The sequence below is a fragment of the Sinocyclocheilus rhinocerous genome, unplaced genomic scaffold, assembly GCF_001515625.1.
Source record: "Sinocyclocheilus rhinocerous isolate Xijiao unplaced genomic scaffold, SAMN03320098_v1.1 scaffold400, whole genome shotgun sequence".
Taxonomy (NCBI): Eukaryota; Metazoa; Chordata; class Actinopteri; order Cypriniformes; family Cyprinidae; genus Sinocyclocheilus; species Sinocyclocheilus rhinocerous.
Genome location: NW_015666595.1, coordinates 37,038 through 58,754, shown reverse-complemented (window position 1 = coordinate 58,754; position 21,717 = coordinate 37,038). Strand labels below are relative to the sequence as shown.

The window sequence follows — 21,717 nt, the reverse complement described above, 5'->3', positions numbered from 1 at the left end:
ACTTCATTCAAAACTATTTTAACTCTTCTACACGCCAAACTACACACAGATGTGAAAAATGTATAACACTACTCTCATGTGTCTTTTGCTTGTTCAGAGTGCAGTGGAGTGCACAGGAGTTTGTCATAGCACATGCATATGCACAAATACACCAGTATGCATGTACAACTGATAAATTTTACACAGTTATGCAACTGACTGAATCAATACTGAACTGACTGTATAATGACACTATTGACTAGAGAGAGCTTCTTTACAGCAGAATTTGAATTTGATACTATTGTGAAGCTGCTGTGAAACAATCTATATTGTATAAAGCGCTTTAGAAATAAAGTTGACTTTCTGACTTGGCTTGTATGCATATTCAGTGTATATATGTATGTGTGTGTGTATGTATGTACTGTACATATACACACACACATATACACACACACATAGTATATAATCATACACACACATATATCTATCTATCTATCTATATATATATATAATATATATATATACAGTATATATACACACACACAATATAAACAGAAATGTAGGGGGTAAAAATAATTTATTTCTCAAAACACTGGGTTTTGTGAACAAATTATATATAAGTGTTTTCACACATGATCACTGGGTGTAGGTCATCAGTAAATGAGTGTGGCATTTAAATGGCATTGTTTCCCAAATAAAACAAAAGAGCTGTTAGTTGAATGATGTGTGTAATACTGTTTAGAGTTTTGCAAAAAGTTTGTTTTACAATAGCAACATGAGTTTAAAGCATGTAATGTGCTTGTAGGTTTGCAGACTTGGTCTAAAGATTAGGTATATGAGTGAATGTTTTCACTGAGTGGGCTTCAAGTACCACTTTTAGTGTCTAAGCATCTAATAAATAGCGTAGGCAATTGGTTAATGAATAGTTAATTTGTTAAAAACGTGAAAGCGTTACCAATTTGTAATTTTAATAAAATCTACAGACTTTGCTATATAACCGCTAAATGTTAGGTACATGCAGTGAGTGTGTGTGTGTGTGTGTGTGTGTGTGAGTGACTGAGCACACTTGTTCAGTGTGGGCTGTGCAGCTTTAAAGTGCTCGCTCCATGATGCCTTGCGGTGTCCCGCTAGCGCTCACTCTATTTACTCGCTTGAGAGCAGAGCTGCTGCTGCTGATGTAACGGGCCACACTCAACTGCAGCGCGCGGACCCTCCTAACCGGACTACATTTACGGACATCAAATGAAGGCAGTCTTTACGAAACACTGAAAGGAAAACCACATCATCTGCTTAAATCTCGGTTCTGCTCTGGCGGAGCTAAGTGGACCCGGACTGAGGATTGTAGCGGTCCGGGACTGCAGACACACGCAGGTACGGAAATGATTTCAAATAAACGTCTCCGCACCGTGTTTTGGACCGTCAGGAAAGCCCGAGAGAAGGGCGACATGTATTTCATGTGTTTTCATGGGGCATCTTTAAATACTAGTTGTGACGGGATGCGTTACACGAACGCGCTGGAGAACAGACGCATGACATGAGACTGTGTGTGCTGTCAATGTCAGGGCTTTATCACCAGCCCAGATCTACTGATATGCGTTTCAACGGGTTAAATGACAGTGTGATGGTCAGTGTTTTCAATCAGATCAGCAGCAGGCCCGCAGCCCCTCCTAAACTTACAAACACACAGCACTGCATCCCATAAACACTAACTACGACTGGAGGTTTTATAGTAAATTTCATCAATGAGTCAATATTAGACATAATAAGGGACTGGGGCTAGTTGTCACAGTGGTTGTATCTGAGTATTCATAAGGTTTTGAATCAAAATGTGTTAAGCTATTTAATGGTATGGTCCATTGTCACTTACCCCAACTTGTGTGACAACATGCCCCTCTGTTGTGTATTTGTGTAAACCTTAAGTTATGTGCTAATACAGAAATTGCTTTCAAAAGCATTCACTGGAGCAAAAGTGCGACAACTAACAGTCTTACTGTTAATATTCTTAAGATCAGTAGTGCACATTTAAGTATGAATGTGTGAAATATTTGAATCAGTTTCCTGACAACGCAATTATTGAAATGCATACTAATATGTTCAGTGGACAGTTCCCCCAAAAATGACAATTCTGTCACCTTATTTTTCACCTTATTTTTTCAAATTAATTTTTTGTGAATGTGTGACTTCCGATTCACTAGCTGCTATATGTAAATAACTAAAAGAATAACAAAGTGCAGTAAATAGATTTATGATTATGATAATAAAATAAAAAAAAATAAAAAAATACTAATTTGCAACATCAAGCAGCATAACAGACTCTTTTTGTACACCTAAAACAAGTAGAAGTGGCTGATGAAGTGTTTAAAATGCCACACCCGTTCTTATGTTAAAAATAAGGTGGATACTAGTAAATGACATATAATGCATTAGGCATTATGTAATGTTGCTAAATGATGTATTATTTTAAAGTTATGAACGTGATCATCAAACAGTCTTAAACAACTGAACACAACACAAACAACTCAGGCTCCAACACCTTCAAAGTTTACATACTGTCATACAACCTGCAAAGTTATATGCATTCTTATTAATAGATAGGACTGTTTTTGTTAAGCTGGCTTACAAACCGACTATCAGAACTTACACAAGAATATGCAGTAGAGGCCAAACGGTTGCCTTTGTTATTAAGGTAATGTGCTTTACAGCAGGTTTTAATTTATGTTTATCTGCATCAGATTTAAATGTTCTACATGTCCACTCTCTCAATTTTACTAACAATTATGATAAATTCACTCCTCTTTTATAGAGCTGCTTGCTTACTGACACTTTGTGACGTGTGTAAAACCAAAGGGTGCCTTCATACTAAAACTGTTGTTTGTTAGGGATACGGGTCCTAGACCACATTCCAGAAGCATCTTATTATCACATATGATGATCTAGAACAAATTCAAGAGTGCTTCAGAGATAACCAAGTGAATATTTAATGACTACATTGCTTATTTATTGGACAAAATTGAACTATGTTGACATTTTTAGTACATTAGTTCATTTTCAACATACTACTTTCAACCACTCCTTCAGACATAGCAGGCAGGGCAAGGCCAATCAAAAATAGACCAGACGGAGTCATCTTAGTAGCCAGGATATTGTGCAAACACAGGATTTGTATGTGCATTTTTTTTAGCTGTCGGACACCACCTTCCTATGCCTCACTCATAGATCTGTTTACACATGCCTCATTCACAGAACTGACTCGCTCGCAACCAATTACACATACCTCAGCCGCTCATTACACACGCTCTTATATGACAACAGCTGGCTCATCAAACACCCACTGATCAAATCTGCTGATCGTGGATAACATGAACGTGCTAAATAACTCCAGCGCAAGACCTACCAGAGGAAGAGAGAAGAAAGTGATTTAGAGCTGAGGAGAGCAGGAAAGCCGATTGAAGACCGAGTAGACAACAGTACAGAGGTAGTGAGATGGAACTGTGATGAGAGATGGATATGTAATATCATGAATAAATGCATGACAATGCAGATCAGGATCTGATGTAGGCTGCAGAAAGCTTTTGATGGATTACCGGTAGGCAAACGAGATCTGCACCCAGAGATTTCCAGTTCTACTCATTGATAGTTTATAAAATGCCGAAAATGTTTGGTCTGTGCGTACAGTATGTGTGTAACCACAGGACTGTGTGAATGAAGTTTAGGGTCTCTCAGGAATTTCAGATAAACCATCCCTGCATTTCTAATAAAAGTGCATGTCATAGTTCACAGACAGTTCACTTCCCTCTTTTGAACCTACACTGTCCACCTCAAGGATATGAAGGGATTTGTCTGCTGTGCAATAAGAATACAATGGCAGAAAAAGAGAGAAAATCGCCTTTTTACATGCATGTTAGGATATGTGCGCAATGTGCGATAAATTTCATAATCAGCATAGTATACATACTGCGCGCATACAGTGCGATTTTTTTCTAACTGCACATACTCTATACGTTCAGCTTATTTTGCATTAATTAGTTTGTCTGCAAAGTGGCAACACTGGCCAGGCTGTTGTTTCTCAGTCGAAAAAGAAACCGATAAGATAGAACTACAACAAATTATTGGAGACAGAACAACTAAATAATTGGTGCTTTAAGTGTCACCTCAAATTGTGTTGCAGAAAGGTGTGCATTCACTTATCTGAGCGTTCAGATTGGTAGAAGATACCAATCTGAACGCTCAGATTGAGCCAGAACACCCTAGTAACCACATAGAAACACAATTTCGAATTTGAAACCACTCCGAACACCTTATACTAGTGGCATTGTGCAAGTATTAAAAAATGTAAAAATCTAGTTTTAACATATTGTTTAAATGCCTATGCAATGGCAAAGTTTACAAGCAATGACTGTCAAACTATCTAAAGAAAACATCTCACAAAGGGTTGTTTCAACATAGTTCTCACATTATTTAACAATGAATGCCGAAGGAGAAATGTTTACTATACATTATAAAGAGAAACAAGATTAAGCTCTTTCTTGCTCAAAAGCAGAATTATAATTTTTTTTCAAATAACCTTAATTAAACTTTATGTTGAACTGCATGGTATGCATACATCCAGCATCCCTTCCCCCACATTGTTGTGTGTGATAAAGCCACTTACTGTGACATATTCACCTCAGACTAAAGTTACTTTGAGTTAATGAATGGGGTTTCTCATCCTCAAATGAGGCTGTACTGACAAACAATTTTATTTTAAATGGCTTTAATTCAGTGTCAGTTTGTGACTCATTGGTGCGTTGATCAGCTGGGAACCCCTGACAGGACAAAGTTATACAGTGGGACATGGACAAAAGTTAAAATAAAGAGATTGTTCCTTAATTGCTGGTGTTTGTTAGTTCCCACAGCCGGCCATGTGAGAGATTCACAAAGCTGCGAAAGCATCACTATGGAGATGGATTGTTTGTGTCCAGTCATGCTGTGAGGCCTGCAGGGGTGGGCGTCTCTCCAGCAGACCTTTGTGTTTGTCTGGACCATTGTTAGAACAGCCCCCCACTACAGTCCACACACACCATTAGGGTCCTGAGGAGTTTTTCGAGTGCTGTAGATAAAACTCCCAAGAATTACAGCGACTGAAATGCTAGACAGCGGAACAAGCTTTCATCTCAAAATGTGTCTCTGAAACAGCAGACCTGTTGAAAGATCTGGAATATGTTGTACTGACCATAGTCAAGGTAGACACCAAGTTCAATTTGACACAAGTTTTGCTGAATAAACAATTGACTCTAAATTATACAACAGACCAACATATTGAAAGGACTGTACTGCCAACCCTCACCTCTTAGTTTCAATTCGTGCCAACAAATATGACAGCTACCCCGAGTAGTTTTATAAACTTTTGACTGTTATATTCAACAGCCCTGAGTTAGTATAGCAGAATGGATGGACAACATTGACATGACAGAGCATGTGAGAGCACTACAGCATGCAGGGAACGTTACACCCGATGGGGTTACAGTTGCATCCAGCCATATGTGCTGTACTGATCTGTGTTTACAGACGTCAGACATGTGAGTCGACTGGAATGTGAGTTTAGACGTGTTACATCTCCTTAGCAGCTGTCTTGGCTGTACCTTACACCGACAGGCCGCCAAAACCTTGAGTTTGTTAAATTTAGCCCCAGGTCATGGAGCCAAAGCTCGTCAGGAGCAGATGCCTGTATCATGTATATAAAGTTAAACACAGATTCTGCAGCTGACACATAATACTGTTGGGGGTAGGGCTTTGATGCAGTGTTTAAAACATACAAGAAAACAACACCACCTAACTATGCTGTTTTTCTGGACGGGTAGGACTGAACTGAATTAACAAGCTTGTGAGAGATTTCTAAAGCAGAAGTGAATGATTACACTTCCTGACCTGATGTCTCTGCCCAAGAGAGACCGATTAGAACGCGATGTCAAGAGTATCAAAACACACACAGGACAGAATTAAAACAAGATATTTAGAAAATGTGAGTGATGCTTGCACATGCAAAAGCTAGGATGTTGTGGGTGGTTGCTAAGCAGTTCTAAGCTGTTTTAAGTGCATTTCAAGGTGGTTACTATAGGGTGTTCCTTGTGGTTGCTATAGATGGTTACGTACTGGCCCAAGTCAAAAGAACCCAACCCTCTGTCTCTGTTATTCTTGCTTGGATACCTCCTTCAATTTGGGATTTTTTTATATCATCCACCAGGTAATCCAATCATTTAAGGTTGACATAAAATGGAAATTTACCCTATTTTGTAAGTGTATCTTATTCATCTGTTACGTCCTTTCTAGTCTAGAGTATTTGTGGGAGGCATAACAACGAAAAGTAAATTAAAATGGATTAAAGTAATGATTCACCTTGGCTGGGACTTCTCCAATCATTTAGTTCACTTAAACCCGTTTCTTGCATTCAGATCTGCCTCCATTCAATCAGCAACTGATGGACAGAACCCCCTGCCTTACATTTCTGTATATGTTTCACTCGGATGTACATCACAATACAGAATAAGAGATGCCGCTATTGTCTTTACATCGCAACTTTAATACATTATAGTGCACCCTTCCTCAACAGGTTTCACATTATGAGGTATTTTAATATCCATAGCACACATTTAGGGATTATATCTGTGCCATTTGAGGGAATAATTAGGGTTAGGGGTTTGCTGAAACTGTATTTGCATAGTGTTGACATACTGATTGCACTGTGCTGATATCCAGTTATCATGGATATCAGTTGGGTGTTAGATGGCATATCAAGATATTGCCCACTGCCCCTCAGAGACCACTTCAGATTTCAGCAGCCCAAACACTCCTGGAGACAGACAGAATGAGAGACAAACAGAGGACTGTCTCTCTTCACAACACACACTTATTAGACTTATTGCCTGTCAAGGGTGTACAGCTCATCTCACTTATCCTTTATGAGTGCGTCTCATGGGAGTGGGCGCCATCCATACTGTTCACACAGGCCTGTTTGGACCAGTTCATCTGCTTGAGCGGTTCATACCTAAATAAATCACTCTCATCACTCAGTACACTGCCACAGAGGAGGACAGGCATCAGTCTATACCAAAGTTTTCCTTACCAATGATATGAAGTAAATAAAACTTGCACAACAAAAACATTTGTTGCAACAATAATATTTGTCTGACAACACATCTGGAATTGGGAGTTTTAAACATATTCTGTGTGGTATTTGTGTTAACATACTTTGTTTAAGTGATCTTTTAATGCAGGGGTCTTAAACTCAAAATACTTGGTTAAGAGTGTTCTGCATTGAGGGCAGTTGAACAGTTTTTTTTTTCAACTATCCATTTTGATACATAGTATTGATACATATAAGAGAATTGATCCAAAAGGATGAATTCACTCTTATCAGACTCTAAAATCTATCTATCTATCTATTGTTATATATATATATCAAGTCAGGCGGGCAAAATAAAGTGGTTGGGGTAGCTTCGCGGTGTATCATAAAAACAGGATGTCCATCAACTAGTCACACACTGCAACTGGCTCATCCAGTGTAGATATCTCCAGCATAACAATCCTTAAGAGAACAACAGGATAACAAAAAAGGCCAAACCACAGTGCAGTACGTGAAAATTGATTTGTGAGCCGGATTTGAGGATAATATCAAATCAGGGCTTGTGTGAGCAAGCTGGGAGTAAAACTTTAGAACTGCAGCACACTTTAGAAACCCTCCCTACACAAGGAGCTAAAGATGCCGTCTGCCAGACCGACACTATGGATGAAGTATCATAAAGAACCAAGTGCTAGTAAGGTCACGGTTATTGAAGAAGGCTCTGAATACAGAGAGGTATTTATAGTTAAATCATTTCTTATGTAAGTGGAATTAGCACAAACAGCTCTTTGGTCTTTCAAGCAGTGATAAGAGCAGCATGCAGACCAGAGAGCGAGTAAGGGGTGCCTGCAGAGGTGAGGAATGACATCATCCAGATGAGAGGCATGGAGCTGAAGGTATGGGTGGATGGAGTGCAGCGCATCGTCTGCGGGGTCACAGAAGTCACCACATGTCAAGAGGTTGTCATCGCTTTGGCACAAGCAATAGGTGAGACACTAAATTTAATGTAGAACACAATGTGCCCTAATCATCTGTATAGGCATATTTAGACCCAAATAGGGTTTTGGTCACTTTTACATACTCAAAACACAATCTGATTGGTGAATAACTTGTACCACAATTTTTAACAGAACTTCTTTCCTTTTTTTTTTTTGCATGTTCCCTTCCAAGCTCCTTCCTCCTTTCTTCTGTTTTTTACACAACATAACTCTCACTATGGTTGTCTCCTTGACAACAAACCCTCTTTGAGATCAGAGATTGGAGCAGTAAAATGCAGTATTGTCCCTTCTAGTCTCGAGTTCGACCCTATCACCCCATACTAGAAAAAATGAGACTGTGTCTTATTTCATTATTTCATGAATAAGTGCAGTCTCTGTGCCACTGAGGCGCCTGATCTCTGGTGAATGTTAGATGAATTTCCTTTGGAAAGTTAAATCTTATAAGCTTGTATGTCTGCTTGCTTCTCTGTTTAGCCATACAATTTTATTAAAGTTGAAGTGTGTAGTGTAGTATGTTAAAATATTTTAGTCTAACCATATGTAAGTCATTCATAGGTTAATTTTCCAAGAGCATAAAGGATATGGCTTTGCTAACGAACAATGCTGTGTTTGTTTGAATATCCCGACAAAGTAACAGAGGCTCAACCAGTGGCCTGATTTTGGAGCGGGACTACCCGCTACTACTACTTTGGCTGACTAATGACAGATTGGGGGAATGTTTGGGAAACTTGTTCGAATACAATCATTATTTTTGCAATTCAGATTTTTGACGCTTAAGCAGAAATTACACTTTAACTGAAACTAGAAGCTACAACTAGCAGTACAGAGCAAATTACACATATTTTATTCAATGTCTTTAAAGCGTTGATAATGTAAAAGTATTGTATTGCAGGGCGGACTGGTCGCTACACACTGATTGAAAAATGGCGTGAGACAGAGAGGCACCTGGCGCCCCATGAGAATCCTGTAGTTTCTCTGAATAAGTGGGGTCAGTACGCTAGTGATGTGCAGTTGGTGCTTCAACGTACAGGCCCATCTCTGAGTGAGCGCCCCACCTCGGACACCTCTGCAAGAGCCCCGGAGCGCAGCTTATACCGCCAAAGTCTCCCTCCCATGGCAAAGCTCCGCCCCACAGCCAACGACCGTTCTCTCAAACGTCGTGAACCAAAACGCAAGTCCCTCACTTTCACCGGTGGTGCCAAGGGGTTACGTGACATCTTCGGGAAGAATCGTGAGGGTGAGACCAAGCAGAGAACGGTAAACACAAACCACAGCAGCACTCCGGCCCCTACACAGGAGCTGTCCCGCCTGGTGCAATTGCAGAAGGACAAGTTGTGCATCCTAGAGCAGAAACTGCAATGCTGCGAGACTGAGTTGCAGCAGCAATTGACGGAGGAAGAAGAAGAGGAGCTGGTCAAACTAGAGCAGCAGGTCCGTAGGAATGAGGCGGAGATGAAGGAGCATGAATTCTGGGAGAATGAGCTGAAGATTGAGCAGGACAATGAGAGGCAACTTCGTGAGCAGCTGCAGGAACTGCGCAGCCGTGTACAGGAGTGCGAGGAGCAACTGGGAGAGTACCTGGCACGTATTCAGTGCATGGAAGCAGGGCTGGAGGCAGAGTGCCTGCAACAAGAGCTGATGGAGACACAGCTAGCGGATGAAATGGAGGTCCGGTCGCGACTGGATAAGGTTTGTGCCGAGCTGGACATGCAAGTGCAGCAGGCTGCAAGACTGGAGAGCAGCTGCAGAGCTGTGGAGCTCTCACTTGGCCAGTCAAACATTAGACTACAGGTGAGATCGCCTGAAGGATGATCACAATTCACTTAAACTAACAGTTGAAAGTGATAAGAATTTACTTGCTTTCACAAGTAGATCTTATGTTGTGAACCAAATCTATTTGACATCAAGTCTGGTTGATTTGGTTAGTGTGAAGTTGTTTTCCAAAATCAGGTGCACAACAGTAAACCAAGTATTCAAGTTTGTAGTTTGTATGAAAGCAATTTGTCCAAAATAGTAGAAGTGAATTACTACTGATGACTTGGGGAGCATGCAGAGGTGGAATAGTGTAAGCATTTCCAAAATATTTATATCTCATAGCTCAGGGCTGTTCAGTCCTGATACTGGAGGACTACTATCTTGCAAAGTTTAGCTCAAATCCTAATCAAACACTCCTGAACCAGGTCTTCAGGATCACTAAAAACTTCCAGGCAAGTGTGTTGGTGCAGGTTGGAGCTAAACTCTGCAGGAAATTGGCCCTCCAGGAGCAGGATTGGACAATCCTGTCATAGCTGTTCCATCAGAGAGCAGTATACAGTCTTTGCATCTCTTGCAGTGCATCCATGGAGGATATACTCAAGTGCTATTCTGTGCATATGAAGTTTTGGTAGTAAATCCAATGTTCTCTAACCAAGTGTGACATCAACCTATGAAGCAAAGTACTAATGAATAGCCAGTACTTTGTTCCATACAGTACAAGCATGGCTCTGCTGAAATCGTGTGAACTGCAGCTGTTTGTTTTGGACTCTTTGGCCTTAAGTTCCAACAATGCTACTAATCGGCTTTGCAGCATGTTAAGGGAGCTGGGTGGGGGTGGAGGGTAATGGTCACGGATATTATGTAAAAGATCTTTGCCAGAGCTTACAGATGAAGTGAAGGAGCAGGATGTCCCAGTATAGTTTGTATTCACCAGGAATGTTACATAACACAGATACACTTGTATTTAGAGCACTAAATTCTCTCTGGACTGTCGAAGTAACAAATGATAGTAAGGCAGGTTTTGGAGCACACTCTTTTGGCCCCTCTCTTTCTTTAAAAAAATGTGAACAGTACGGAAAGAGGAATTTGTTTTGGTGGTTAGATTTTTTTAAACCTTTGATTGTTTCATTTAGGAGAGAGAGCAGGAACTGGAACAGTTAACTAAGGAGCTGAGGCAGGTGAACCTTCAACAGTTTATTCAACAGACTGGCACCAAAGTAACAGTTCTACCAGCAGACCCTGGTGAGGAGGAAGCTAACACAGGTACAAACACAGACATACTTTGTTTTATTCTTCATTTAACCTAATGTAACCAACCTATAATGTATGTTTCTAAACTCTAAAACACAATGTGTCAATTTTAAAGTGTACTTTACAGGTAAAGTCACTCTTTGTTTTATCTATGTAGAGTCAGAAAATCAGTCTGGATCTCTGAAGCGGCTTGGATCAGCTCGACAACTTCCCGCTGACCTACGAGTTCTGCAGAGCCCGCTGAACACGACCTTTAACCCAGAAGGCATCTACGTCTGATTTTGCACCCGGCATCAACATTTAAACAAAATCTGCACTTCCTCTATGACTCCATATCACTCTGAGACCATGAAGATTTCCTTTGGAGAGATCATACTCCCTGGAATTATAGTAGTGTATGTTGTTTGCTTTACAGATTCATCAACAAGCAGTGAGTGTTTTTACGGTGATGATTGCTTCCTCTTGATGGCTGTTTGACTAATCCAACACAATCAGTGCTTTCTCCAAATCCTACAAAGACATCTCCAGCTGAATGTATGCTCACTTTCACTGGACCCAAAGCACAGTAAGGCTTTGAATATGTCTTGAACATGGCAACTACTGAACTCGTACAGAAAAACAGACAGAATACATGCTGCCTCAGCCTATGTTCAATCCATCAACCTTCTGGTGCAAGTTAGAAAATGCAGCATCATGATGTCTTTCATTTCTAGAATGTTTCTGAATCTCCAGGTAAACCTCATACTCAATGCGATTATGCAAGCAGCAGGAATTTTAGGGAGATGCAAAGAGATCGTTGAGGATGATAAATTATGCAGTTTATATTTTATGGCTCATAGTCGTGATGAAAGCTCAAAGGGGTGGTGTTTCGCCTTAGTTTGCACTTTATTGGCCAAAACATCTGTGGAATTTTACTGAAATCTTAAAAGCTGAAGAATCATTTCCTGCGTTTGATCGCACTAATCAGGAAAACAGGTGCATGCAATATTTTAAAACAGTGAGAATGAGTAAGAGAGGTGTTTTTGCATGAAAGCAGCTTGTGGCAAGTGAAATTTGTTACCTTTTAAAATGAAGCAAAAAGAAACCTGGTTTTGTGATGAACAGCTAAATTTGAAATAGAATCCTTTTAAATTATGCAAGTACATTGTAGTTACTCACAAGTCGTAATGAGTGGCTTAGATCAATGCGTTCTTCTTAAGCTTTCAAGTGAACCTTTTTGGCCAATAAATGCATTTTATTTCTGACACTAAATAGTTGTATTTTTTTATTTAGCTGATCTCACTAAAATCCTTATATAGAGTTGTCTTTTTTTCCACATACTAGCAAATATCACACCAGCTGCATATATTTTAAGCAAATCTTTAGTGTTTTTACTAGTTTTTAGAACTTTATTTCTTATCAAACCAAAGTGTTCTGGAAGTCATGAATATCTGCATGAATGTAAAGGTTTGTAATTGTGTGTATGTGCAAAAGGAAGCAGCTCCAAAATATTGTGTTTATGACATTTTTTTAAAACTGTAGTAGCACCTGCTTCCCTTAAAGCTACATTCACACAGATGAAGAATGACATTTATTTTTACATTTAATATGGACATAAGCAAGGAGCTCTTGGAAGCGTCTGTAAGGAAGTGCTCATTTAGATTTGCTGTAGTAGCTTCTGGACTTGTTTTGATATTTTTGTAAACTAATTAAGCTTACAGATTTTTTTTCTTCTCCAGAAAACACTATTTTGCCAAAAGCCAAAATTTTAATGTGATGTTCATGGATGATTGAATCATTTAAACAAAAAACAGAAGAACAAAAAACAGGTTTGGTTTAAAGCTTTGCTTACAGTATCTATACATTAAAAGCAAAAACCATCTGCCTCTACATTTATGGAGTATTTTATTTTTGGAGTAGTCTTGTTTATTTCACATAGAACTGTTGCTCAGATGATCTGCAAAAGAGCATCCGGCTGACTTGAAGAACAAAAACATCTCTGTGTGACGAGGGGAACGTTTCAGAAGCATGCCTTACTAAAAGAAAAAAAGTGTAAATAGCATAGAGCAACATATCAATAAGTAGCAAAGAGGACTATTTTTAACATAGATGAAAAAATGCACAGCGCTCTCTAAACAGCTAAAATAAACTAAATGTGTTTATTTTTTAGCATTGTTAGGATGCATGCACTGATGTTCAGTTTTAAGCTTGTGTGAGAGGCCTGAGGATCCACCTATGGCACTTAATACAGGTGTAAACTCAACTGGGCTGTATTAAGGTGTAACATGGACTGCGCTAAATGCCTGTATAAATATCTGTGGAGTTGTAACAGGCTTGAAGTTTGGGACTGATGTGTGTGCATTAGAAATTAACAGTTTGTATTCTATCGCCTGCTGCTATGCACACAGGTGTGACTAAAACATTAAGCTCAGTTGAAAGTTAAGATCAGATTCCATCATGGTTTGATATCTCTGGATCACAAGTTTTAACCTTTAATGCAGTACCAAATTCCCTTTGGCCAACAGACTTCTATTTAGCTCTATTTTTAACAAATTGTGTTAATTAAACTACTTCCTTCTTGAGATGTGTCAGATGCCTGGAAAAGACATTGAAATGATTTATGTTGACATGTTTATTGAGCAGCATAAACTAATTATGCCATCAGTGGAAAAGGTGCATTAACACTGTTCAAAAATGAAATAAATTTGGAATAGAGCATCACTGTTTACTGTCTCTTTTTTTTTTTTGGTTGTTGCAGTCAGCAACCTAGAACTCCTTTGTTATGTTTATGTTTGTTGTTTAGCAAAATTATTACACAACTGGTCAGTTGTGTTATTCTGTGTTCAGATATGTTTCAGTAGTTCAGATTTAGAGATTCATTCAGCCTGGCAACAGTTACAAAAAGCAACCACAAAGCTGGTCCTAAAAATATCAGAACAATCCCCGTCTCAGCTTAATGAGGGTGTCCAGCTGGTTAAAGACCTGACTAAGTTCAAACACCTTGATTTCCCTAATGGCTTCTTACTAACAGAAGTTGGAGCTGCAGGCACTGAGAATGTTGGATGGATTTTACTCAAATCCAATGACTGCAGGCTTCTCCAGTGCAGAGGTGGAGAGTTCTGCTGAGAAAAGGAGTACTGCATGCCAGGAATCAAATCCCACATAAACAATCACTTTCACCTCTACTCAATAGGTGCACAGTCTGACAGCAAGCGTTAGGATCGCATATATATCAACACCAGATGCCTCGTCCTCACAGGAGTAAAAAAAACTCAACACTAACTTCCACCGTCCTTGGCTAGATTCCTCTCTTTTTCCTCATTACAGAGTCAAAACACATCCAGCAAAAACATTTTTGGAGCCTTTTTAGGTCTTGCATGAGCTAGACTTCTATCACCTGAAGTTATTGGCACATATATGGCATCTGACCCACACGTAAAATAGGTGAGAGAAGATCCCACAACGAGTTTTCATCCATGTAAAAATACAACTGCCATTTGGTAGTGATGAAACACTTTACAAAGTGTATAGCAAATATGGTAGTTTTTAGCATTTCTTGCTATTTGTGTATACAGTTTGCATCAAATGGGTTGTGAGCGGACCACCTAAGGCAGAGACTACATTTAGGCCCAATCCCAATTCTACCCCTTAGCCCTTCCCCTTTCCCCTACCCCTACCCCTTGGTTTCGCGTGTTCATGGCTGCCCGAAACATATTTTCATGTCTGATCAGGGCGATAACCACCATAGACATTGAGGAGGGCTAGTCCCCCCAATAATTATAAATCACAAAATCCTTTTCTCAAACATTGCCAATTCGAGAGAGAGAGAGAGAGATGAAAGTTGCGTGTATGCGCATTTCTCTTTTTAGAGCAAGTTTACTTAAAAAAATATATATATGTGTGTGTGTGTGTGTGTGTGTCAGTAAGCAGCGCATTAATATAGACCGGTAAGGCTCTGATGCACAAGAGAGAGAGTGTGTGTATTGTAGGAGCTAGACGACGTATGATGACGTGTGACGGCATAGTAGTGGTGTCCCAATTCTAAGGGGAATATTTTCAAATATTGGGGAAGGGGTATAAAATAGAATTTGGATTGGGCCTTAGACTTTGTCCCAAATGGTGCCCTTCATATGGTCTCCTACTTTTTCCGGATGGATGGAGCGCTTTATTGTGTATTGTTGTACACCCAAAGTGCTTTACAATCATGTGGGGGGGTCTCTCAACCACCACCAGTGTGCAGCATCCACTTGGATGATGCGACGGCAGTTACAGGACACACACCAGCTACAGGTGGAGAGGAGAGAAAGTCATAGAGCCAATCAAGTGGTTGGGGATTATTAGGAGGCCATGATTGACAAGGGCCAGGGGTACAACTGGGGTATTAGGACCCACACAGACCACAGGGTGAGCACCCCCTGCTGGCCTCACTAACACCTCTTCCAGCAGCAACCTAGTTTTCCCAGGAGGTCTCCCATCCAGGTACTGACCAGACTCAACCCTGCTTAGCTTCAGGGGGCAACCAGTCTTGGGCTGCAGGGTGATATGGCTGTGGCATATCATCCCACATGTCTATGGCCCTGTCCCAAATGTCACCCTAAGCCCTTGTGGTCTTCCTCAAAGTCCAGATTTTGTGACATAATACTGCTGGGTAGAATGTTAGTGTGGGCCCAGATAAAGACAAGGGGCTGCTGATGAGCACCTTTCTGAAACCTAAAAAGACAAATGGGACACTCTATGATTGTGTGGACTTAACAGACACATTCTCATGTGGGCCATTGTGAGTCCACAAGACTGCAAGTGCACATGAAGTAAGCCATTTGGTACAGGGCTACCCCTTTGTCATTTTATGCTACCAAAGGATGCTCAAAAGTGCCTTTATGTGGCCACAATGAACGTTTGGCATTACATCACCAAAACGTGGACTTGGATGAGGACCACAGGGACTGAGGGTGCCATTTGGGACAGGGCATATCGTGATGAACAAAAGTTACCATTCCCTGATATTTCCAGAGGTAAGTGGTGATGCTTTCTGAACATCCAAGTAAAATACAGGCAGGTAAATGAACTATGATAAAGAAAATTAGCATTAAACAAAGAACATTTACATTGACACACAAACATGAACATTAACACGGTTTACAATTTATTTATTCTGTTTCAGAATATTTCAGACTCTGTACAAACTAAAGCATATAAAAAGTGTGTCCTTATAAAACATTGCCTTGCTCGTCTTGGGTCTGGCACAAAACCAGCATCCTGGCGAAAACATCATTTGATATCATGCCAAAGGTCACATCACATCCTCTCAACAAATCAATGATCCTGCAGAGATTAGAAGAGGCCTGTTCCACACATCATCTGGTGGCTTTTCCATTCTCATGAACATCCATCCTAATAAAGAAAACACAGTGAGTAAACAAAAAAATTACTTATCACAGGGCAAACAATGAGACAAACGATGAGGTCAACACACCCATTTTCTTCTTTCAGATGTTGGTAAAGCTCAGCCTTGTTATTCACTGAACTCAATCTTCCTGCAAACTCCTGATGCTTTCTGGAGTTGGCTTGAGTGATTCTATTGGTCCAAAGGGTGAGTAGAGACACAGGACCTGTAAAAGAAGAGACCGTATTTGACAGCTGTTTCTACATGTTATAGATCTGATTGGCTGCTGTACCTAATAATGTCACATTCTGACTTGCCTGTTTACTCACTTGGGATGACGACCTTTCTGACTCGGCTTGTAGCAGCTAATCCTGACCATAAACCATACAGCCGTGCTGTACAAGTAACTCGACTGTGCTTATGTAGCTGGTACTTCTTTTACTAGTTTTCTCGTTAACGGGTGTCAGTGTTAAAAACATCATGAAGGTCCACACATAGGTACCTCAAGGTGTCAGTATCACATCACTTCACACAAACACATTTATCACCGTTGTAAACTGGACCTGGAGCAGCTGCTGCATTTAAGCATTTATGTGTGTGTATTCCATTAGCAGAACATGTTGGTAATCACACACTGTATCTTGTAAAGCTAGGTTTAGGCTTTTAGACTGATTTTCAAATAAAACATAAATGTGAACCTTTAGATTTTTCTGGAGGCTGTTGTTCCTCTGTATCTAATCGTGGTTTCTTGTTCAGGGGCTCAGGAGAATCCGGTGAATCTTTGATGATCTCACATTCACTCTGTTCGTCCTTCTCTCGCTCCATTACTCCCTTCAGCCTGGAGGAGAAAAAGGACATATACATTAGAAACAGATCAGGAAATCCATGGTCATTAATCTACAAGCTGCGACTTGACAGTACAGTAAATGTAAACGTCAGCATCTTGTTCACTAACACTAACCTCTCAGAGTCTGTGGTCCAGCCCTTCTCCTCTGTGTCTTTGCCATTTTTCTCGGTTTTGTCCTCTTTGTCCTCTCTCTTTCTTCCCCTTTTTTTCCTTTCCTCCTCCTCGGGTGGTTTGCTCCGGCAAGCGCTGATGCAGTCCAGCACACGCTGGTGCCGCTCACTGGTGCCCACATGAGCCTTTACCAATGTCTCCAACTCATTCCACATGATTCGATACTGCTCATCACTATTTAGATAAAAACATCAGCATCAACATACACATACACAGCAAGCATGTATTCACTAATAAAACTAAGAAGGTTTATGCTCACACACAATTGTCATTTCCAAATCAAATGAGCTTCCTATGTAGGCAGCATTGCTAGCTTAGCAATTTGCTAACTAATGATATCTCCATTTCAGTTAACGTGCTGTAGGCAGCTGACTATGTGAGCAGCAGATAGCGAGGCAGCTCAATAGGTTTTGGACCAAAGCCACACAGCAAGACAAACTGAAACCTTTAGATTGAAACTTGATGTGATATTCTCACCGTTTGGGCCCTTTTCCTCTGGAGCCTACAGTTGAGATGGGCAGAGGATCACTCTTCCTCTCCATATCAACAAGATTATAGACGGTTTTCTGACAGGTCAGCACATCTTCATCTGTTAGAGTGTCCTTCACTATGAGGTTAGCTAACGGTACCACCTGAAATATACACACAAAAATGACCACAATAAGTGGTTCTCAACCTTTTTTGCCTTGAAGGCCACCCACTGGCCCCTATATAATATCATATTAACAGAACTATATATTTGTTAATCACAATTAATTTTGTGAAACAATTAGTTATTGGGGGGGGGATATATACATATATTTCATATATACATATACATATATATACATATATTTCAGTATATTTCAAGATATACTGAAATATATGATTTCAGTATATCTTGATTTAGTTTAAGCATTTTATGTTAGATCATTAAAACGAATATAAAAATTATTATTATTATGATTTATATAATTAATATAATAGAATATAGTAAGCCATCTTGCGTCCTCCTTGAAAGTTTGTGGAGGCCCATAGTGGTTAAGAACCATAGATTAAGATTGCGTCCCTCACCGCCTGCATGTTAAAGATGGTAGTCTGGGAGATGATCATTGGCCAGTATCGTGTGTGCCGTTCGAGTTGAGATTTGGCTCTCTCGACTGGAGTTCTGCACGCTGCATCTACCATTGATTCTGGGAATGGAGTCAGACGATTCTCACGCATAAACTCACCAAAGTCCTGCAGACAAATAATAACAAGATTTACTCTGCAGCCACACAGGAAATATAAATGTATCCCTATACAATGCTGCATTTACGCTATTGCATTTTCTACTAAGGTATCAACGTCCTCAAATTTGTTGGCAACACGCATAGCTGCAAATTGGATCCATTTGTAGCTTTGCTGTAGTGAACAGTGAAATGCTTCACCACTACTAATGTACCTCTATAACTATGTTTAACAGTTTAAGCTCCTGCCATTTTGCTTGTTAGTTTATAAAGCAAGTTGCAATTACACATTTGTAGGATGGAACCTCATAATTATGGTAATCACGACAAGTCTAGGAGGTCAAGCAGTGCTTGTTGAGCTTACGGTGATGCGGTAATCAGTCACTCGTCCACCGCAGCCCTCGCTGATGGAGGGTGGATCCTCCAGTGTGGAGCGTGTGCTGTTCAGAACATGCAGAAAGATTTCTCCTCCATGGCTGCTCAACATGTGACTGATGACCTTTGATCCTGACTTGCGAGGCTGCTCTAGCAGCACAGAGCGGCCTGGGAAGACACCAGACAAAAGGAAAAGATACAAAAAAGGCATTTACTTCCATATTTTCATATCACAGCCTCTCTGCCTCTGTTACCAAAAGTATTTACAAGTGAAACATATATTCAATAAGAAAACAATTATGGTGGAACAAGGGATTGTGCACACACACCATTCAACAGGAAGTTGGTGAGGCAGGAAGATGGCCTGCTGTTAACGTCTACCGGAGAAATGCGATAGGCCCCTGTACAATAATGAAGTTCTGTAAAAAGAGAAAAAGAGAAAATCAGGAATCCGTCATATGAAAGAAAGAGAACTTTTCCCAGAGTTCGACTCACCTACACTGTTGGTGCGTGGAGTGCACCACTTTAGAGTGACCGTTTCCTTCAGCCCACTGTCTCTGCTGGTGCTTCCGGCCATGTGCAAATCACCTACACATTAAACATGAGATAAACAGAAACATAAAACATGACAGAAACATGAGTAACATTTCCCTAAACTTCTCATTTTACATTCCACAAAACAACGTTTGACTATCCCTTTAATTAAACCCACTGATTTCAAAGGAGTTTACATTGGTAATTATGTTCTTCTACATTTTATATAAAGATATATGCAAAATTTCATAAATACTTATAAAAACTTTTTTTCTTGCATCACTAAGTTTTGCTGTATAATTAGAAATTTCAAAAACATTCTAATTTTTTATTAAAAAGTGTATGTGTAGTTATAACATAGTAAAATTAATAACATGTAAAGTGAAAATGGTTGCATATTCACTCATTAATGAGAAATTATTCATTATATACAATATGTTTTTTGTTGAAAAACATAAACTTATGATTGTTTTATAAGCTTACATTCCACCAAGTCAAAACTGATGCGGACTGCAAAAATAATCTGCAATTTTTTTATGCACTGTAAGGGTTAAGAACAGTTGCTGTGGTCTAATGTCCAAATGCTTTATGCAGTGAAATGAAGGCTGTGTTGAATTATTGATGCAAGAGACTGATCACTCACCACTCTTAATAAATTCCATATGTGCATCTCGATGGTGCAGAAGCTCAACGTCGTAATTTGCTGAAGTGTTAGCATGCTGCTCCTCCTTTACACACACACACATACACACAGATACACACACACACACATAAGAAGCTGGGCCCCTACACTACTAACACACCACAATCTACTGCTGCTTTCATGTTTGGAGAGCACAGATCATAACATAACTGTGCCCTCACAGATCTGATGTCCACGAAGGCCTCTGAGTCTCCCAGCTGGTTCATATGCAGTGGAGATCAGAGGCTGTAAGCTACAAATAGAGCTTACGCACATTAAGAACAGGAGAAGACAGGAGAAGGACTGAGGGAAAACAGAGAAGGGTGGACTCCATGGAGCAGGACATTTCATTCCTGGGGTCACTGGTCTCAAACACATATCCTAAAACTACTGTGTGTTTCTGCAGCTTTTAAAAACACAAGCGACCGGAACAAGAAATCACACTTTACATCCGGCCACACCCATCCAGGGCAAGATACATTACCCAGGAAAAAAAAGAGAGAGAGAGAGAGAGAGCAAAAGCAAGAAAGAAATGTCTGGGGGCTGAAAGGGGTGCTAGAGGGACGGTTCTCTATCCAGCTGGGTGCTAATCATACAGATCTACACTCCTCGGAGAGCATGGATGTGCAGCATAAAATCTTTTTAATTATGTTAAAGTCAACATGAAATGGCATTCGCAACCCATTTAACTTTCCCTAATGTGACAAGTTTTAAAGTGAAACTGATTATTCATAAAGGTTAAAACGGTTTGGGACCAGATTTGATCTGTTATGAATTAATTAGATCAGGGGTGTCAAACTCAGTTCCTGGAGGGCCACAGCCCTGCACAGTTTAGATGCAACACTAATTAAACACACCTGATCCAGCTAATCAAGTCATTAAGGCTTATTTGAAAACTACATGGTATGTGTGTTGGAGCAGGGTTGGAACTAAACTATGCAGGGCTGCGGCCCTCCAGGAACTGAGTTTGACACCACTGAATTAGAAAGTCTGCAATACCTACAACATTAGTCAAAAGTGATGAAAATTGATATTCCAACAAATTTTAATAAAATAAACATTTATTTTCTGTAATAATGTGCATAATAAGACCAGGAATGTGCATTAAGAAAGTAAATGGGGTCAATTTAGATTTTATGTTGACTTTAATTTTACATTAAAGGGATAGTTCACCCAAAAATGAAAATTTGAAGTTGATCTGCTTACCCCCAGGGCATCCAAGATGTAGGTGACTTTGTTTCTTCAGTAGAACACAAACGGAGATTTTTAACACAAACCGTTGCAGTCTGTCAGACTTATAATGGAGGTGAATGGAAATCACGGCTTTGGGAGTAAAAAAAAAACATACACAAACAAAGCCAAATTAAACCCTGCGGCTCGTGACGATACATTGATGTGAAAAGACACGAAACGATCGGTCTGTGCAAGAAACTGAACAGTATTTATATCGTTTTTT

The 21,717-nt window shown here is 39.9% G+C and overlaps 2 protein-coding genes across 6 annotated transcripts in view; one reads left to right on the top strand and one right to left on the bottom strand.

Moving 5' to 3' along the window:
- Positions 1-1,069: 1,069 nt before the first annotated feature.
- On the top strand, positions 1,070-13,777 carry rassf8b (Ras association domain family member 8b). 2 transcript variants are annotated; one of them, XM_016544510.1, is made up of 5 exons: positions 1,070-1,350; positions 7,883-8,065; positions 8,969-9,867; positions 10,965-11,094; positions 11,240-13,777. In XM_016544510.1, exons 2-5 carry the CDS (start codon positions 7,954-7,956, stop codon positions 11,359-11,361), a joined length of 1,263 nt encoding a protein of 420 aa, XP_016399996.1. In that variant the 5' UTR covers positions 1,070-1,350; positions 7,883-7,953; the 3' UTR covers positions 11,362-13,777. The 2 variants fall into 2 exon arrangements, with proteins under 2 accessions (XP_016399996.1, XP_016399997.1); XM_016544511.1 differs by having other exon boundaries at positions 7,880-8,065.
- Positions 13,778-16,171: 2,394 nt separating this feature from the next.
- LOC107733003 (protein asunder homolog) overlaps positions 16,172-21,717 on the bottom strand; it is a 13,393-nt gene continuing 7,847 nt past the window's right edge. For all 4 annotated transcript variants that reach the window (XM_016544506.1, XM_016544505.1, XM_016544507.1 and 1 more), the window contains 10 exons: positions 20,223-20,307; positions 19,541-19,633; positions 19,375-19,464; positions 19,035-19,213; positions 18,516-18,680; positions 17,940-18,094; positions 17,406-17,636; positions 17,143-17,282; positions 16,535-16,670; positions 16,172-16,452 (listed from right to left, as the gene is read on the bottom strand). In XM_016544506.1, coding sequence (XP_016399992.1) covers positions 16,416-16,452; positions 16,535-16,670; positions 17,143-17,282; positions 17,406-17,636; positions 17,940-18,094; positions 18,516-18,680; positions 19,035-19,213; positions 19,375-19,464; positions 19,541-19,633; positions 20,223-20,307 — 1,311 coding nt within the window. In that variant the 3' untranslated portion in view covers positions 16,172-16,415. The remainder of the gene's footprint in view (positions 16,453-16,534; positions 16,671-17,142; positions 17,283-17,405; positions 17,637-17,939; positions 18,095-18,515; positions 18,681-19,034; positions 19,214-19,374; positions 19,465-19,540; positions 19,634-20,222; positions 20,308-21,717) is intronic.